General features: G+C 49.2%; 1 protein-coding gene across 1 annotated transcript in view; it reads left to right on the top strand.

Moving 5' to 3' along the window:
* Positions 1 to 4284, top strand: part of PDCL3 (phosducin-like 3) — a 51116-nt gene that overhangs the window by 43051 nt on the left and 3781 nt on the right. The window contains exon 3 of the mRNA XM_011969670.1: positions 2978 to 3104. Coding sequence (XP_011825060.1) covers positions 2978 to 3104 — 127 coding nt within the window. The remainder of the gene's footprint in view (positions 1 to 2977; positions 3105 to 4284) is intronic.

Raw genomic sequence — 4284 nt, 5'->3', positions numbered from 1 at the left:
CTCAGGGCTTAGTTACACCCTCTTCCCCCGGGCCCTGGGGTCCAGTTGGGGCGCGCTCCCTATCTGACCGCTCGGGTTCCAGACCCCACCCCTCGCGAGGGTCCCTCTGTTTCGTGTTTTTTTTTTTTTAATTAAAATAGGTAAAATTATTTTTCTGTAGCTGCAATTTACTAGCGGAATTTGGTTAAAGCCTAAAGAGAATGAATGAAAACACCATGGAAATGGGCACCATTGTGGGCAAAAATCTATGCCAACTAAATTTTGTCACTGTCCAAGGATCCCGCTGTGGTCAGAAATTCTAATCTCTGCTCAGTGGCAGATGGAGAGGAGATGATGCGGGTTTTGCTGGGGAGGGAGGCATTAGGGTCTGGAGGGGAGGGCGTATCTGCCAGGAGCCACTTACTTTTTTTTTTTTTTTTTTTTTTTTTGAGACCGGGTCTTGCTGTGTTGCCCAGATTGGAATGCAGTGGCACTGTTACAGCTCACTGCAACCTGGACCTCCCGGGGCTAAGCCATCCTCCCTTGTCAGCCTCCAAAGTAGCTGGGTCCACAGGCGTGCACCCACCACTCTGGGCTAATTTTTTGTACAGATGGGGTCTCCCTGTGTTGCCCAGCCTCAGCCTTCCAAAGAGCTGGGATTACAGGATGAGCCACCTCGACTGGCCTAGACACTCTAAATGGTGAAGTGGGAGCTTGAGGGCTGCCCTGGCCTCCTTTGCATCCCCTATCCTTCAGGTTCCTTGAGGCCTTCCCTGACCACCCAGTAGAAAGCATTCTGCTCTTTTTTTTTTTTTTTTTTTTTTTTGAGATGGAGTCTCACTCTGTGGCCCAGGCTGGAGTGCAGTTGCGCGATCTCAGCTCACTACAAGCTCCGTCTCCTGGGGTTCACGCCATTCTCCTGCCTCAGCCTCCCGAGTAGCTGGGACTACAGGCGCCCGCCACCGCACCCGGTTAATTTTTTGTATTTTTAGTAGAGACGGGGTTTCACCGTGTTAGCCAGGATTGTCTCGATTTCCTGACGAGATCCGCCCGCCTCGGCCTCCTAAAGTGCTGGGATTACAGGCGTGAGCCACCACGCCGGGTCTCATTTTTTCTTTTGAGATATCTCAGAATTGTCACACAGGGTTGGGGTTGGAGGCCAGTTATCCCAGTGCCCTTTTCACAGTGCTCCTGATTTCATATTCCAAAGCAAGCCTGAGCTCCATTAGCAGTGTTCTTGCTGCACCATGCAAACCGGTGCTTGGGCAGCTGGGTTCTGGATCAAGAGCCACTTTTACATCAGTCTTTGTGACATTGATCCTTGGTGATTTTGATCCTGGCTGATTTGGCCAGCCGTTCTAGCACGGCAGTGCCTCTAAATGTCGTGCCTCTCCTAGGCTTGTGAAGATTCGGTGACAAGGTACAGGAAAAAGGGCTTAGAAGAGTGCCCCGCATTTTATGAGCTACTCTGAGAAGTCTCAGCTTTTCCTCTCAGGTTTGGCCGTTAGAGAGTTGTCAGGCAAGCCTCATCTGCAGCCTGAGATCCTCAAAATGTCACAGTCTCTTTGCTTTTGGGCCCTACGCATGCCGCAGGCCGCTCTGCCTGGAAGATTTTCTTGATTATGGGCGTGTACCTGGCTAATTTTTGTGTTTTTGGTGGAGATGGGGTTTCACTATATTGGCCAGTCTGGTCTTTAATTCCTGACCTCAGATGTTCTACCTGCCTTGGCCTCCCGAAGAGCTGGGATTACAGGCGTAAGCCACTGATCCCAGCCTGGAAGATGATGATGATGATGATGATGATTATTATTATTTTGAGACGGAGTCTAGCTCTGTCTCCCAGGCTGGAGTATGGTGGCATGATCTCGGCTCACTGCAAACTCCGCCTCCCGGGTTCATGCCATCCTCCTGCCTCAGCCTCCCGAGTAGCTGGGACTACCGGCGCCTGCCAGCACGCCCGGCTAGTTTTTTTGTATTTTTAGTAGAGATGATCCTGTTAGCCAGGGTGATCTCGATCTCCTGATCTCGTGATCCGCCCACCTTGGCCTCCCAGAGTGCTGGGATTACAGGCGTGAGCGACCACGCCCGGCCTGCAAGATTATTTTTAAGTCCCCAGACTTCTGTCACAAGTTGCTTCCCACCCTCAGGTGGAATGTTACCTCCTCTATGGGGAACATCCCTGTCTACTCTGTGGAATGTGGGTCCTGGGTAATTCTCTAAAACAGCTTGTTTGTCATTGCGCTTGCCACAATTTTATCTATGTATAGTTTGTATATACACTTGTTTGTTGCCTGTCTCTTCCTCTTGACTGTAACACAGGTGACTCTTGCATTCACCACTCTTCCCCATGGCCTACAGTAATTTACATGTGGTAGATACTTAAATTTTATCTGTTGAATGAATTACTCTCAGTCATTATTATTATTATTATTTGAGACTGTCTCACTCTGTCGCCCAGGCTGGAGTGCAGTGGCACGATCTCAGCTCACTGCTAGCTCCGCCTCCCGGGTTCATGCCATTTTCCTGCCTCAGCCTCCCAAGTAGCTGGGACTGCAGATGCCCGCCACCACGCCCGGCTAATTTTTTGTATTTTTAGTAGAGACGGGGTTTCACCCTGTTAGCCAGGGTGGTCTCGATCTCCTGACCTCAGCCTCTCGAAGTGCTGGGATTACAGGCGTGAGCCACCGCGCCCTGCACTCTCAGTCATTATTAAAAATATTGAACACATGCCACGTCAGAGCCTTGGTATCAGTATTAATGCTGATCTGCACATCCCATCCTAATTTTTACCCCAAGAATAGCTCCTCCATTCAGGGAGCGGTAGACAGGAAGAACAAAACAGGGGCTGTGGATCTTTTGACACTTTCTCAGAAATAGTTCACAGACTGTGGTGTGAATTCTTCCCTTCCTGTCACTTTTCCCATTTGGCCCCGTGCCCAGTGTGGCTCCCTACATGCTAGACTTAGCACTCATGGTAACCTTGGTCCCGCTCTTCTAGGACCCCAACGCAGACACTGAGTGGAATGACATCTTACGCAAAAAGGGTATCTTACCCCCCAAGGAAAGTCTGAAAGAACTGGAAGAGGAGTCAGATGAGGAGCAGCACATCCTCCAGCAGTCAGTGGGTGAGTTCACTGGCTTTCCTCTGCATCTGTCTGGGTTAGGAGATGGCTCCCTAAGCCTCTGACTGCCCTCTCAGGAGCCAGCATGGACACTGTGTCTGTGGGACCTCAGACGAGACACAGGGCATCTCTCAGCTTCACCTTCCTGAGCCACAGACTTAACGGGACTTCAGATGTGTCCCACAAGTCCTTGTCCATGTCAGATGAGAACTGAAGAAAATACTTCTTTCTGCTTTCTGGTCTGTGATTCCCTTTGATAATGTCATGGAAATTTGTTCAAGATTTTAGTATTTGTATTTTTTCCTGAGCATTTACTTTATTCTCTGGTTTCATTGAGGATGTTAACTAAAAATAGCTTCATTTGGGGAAGCATAAAATGTTTGCAATGTGTGGGAGTCTGAGGGGGGTTTTCTCAAAGGCAGTCATACTGTCTGGAGTCCCTTGGAGTGCTGGTAACCCCACCCACCTAGTGTTTACTGAAGCAGTCTCTGGAATGAGGCCCAGGAATCTGCATTTTAAACAAGTGCCTTAAAGGATTCTGAGGCTTGTCATAGTTTGAGAAGCATTGGTCACAGGGACTAGTACTTTTGTCCTCTGACACATTACAGCTAATATAGAGAAGGATTTATTAGAAAGTATCCAGCGAGTGGTTACTGCATGATTGTCATTGTCAGCTGCTTTTCTGGGTTTGGGGATGTAGCTATGCATAAGCCAGACACAATTCTCTGCCCTCAGGGAACCAACATGCTAGTGGGGGAGACAGACAGTAAACAATAAAGAAAATAAGGCAGTAAAAGGGACTCGAAAGGGTTGGAGGAGAAGCAGGGTCAGAGAGGGCCACACCGAGATGACATTTGCATGGACCTGAAAGAAGTGTAACTGGCATGTGGGTAAAGACCTGAAGGAGCTGAAGAACGCATTTGAATAGACCTCAGGGAGTTGTTGACCTGAAGGAGGTGAAGAAGACCTCTGGGTATTCCTGAAGGGGGCGATGTGAGCGAGTGAAACATGGGCCCTGGCATGGCTGGGAATCCCTGACGAGGCTGGAAGTGCTGTGGGAGAGTGAGTTCAGAGCAGCCTCAGCAGACCCAGTAGCTTCTAGTAAGGACCTTGGCCTTTACACCTAATGAGGCAGGAAGCTTTTGGAAGTTTAAACAGAGGAGGGACATTTTCTCTTTTTTTT

Source organism: Mandrillus leucophaeus, unplaced genomic scaffold (assembly GCF_000951045.1).
Source record: "Mandrillus leucophaeus isolate KB7577 unplaced genomic scaffold, Mleu.le_1.0 Scaffold9, whole genome shotgun sequence".
NCBI lineage: Eukaryota > Metazoa > Chordata > Mammalia > Primates > Cercopithecidae > Mandrillus > Mandrillus leucophaeus.
The sequence above is the reverse complement of the archived record's forward strand: the minus strand, read 5'-3'. Positions and strand labels throughout refer to the sequence as shown.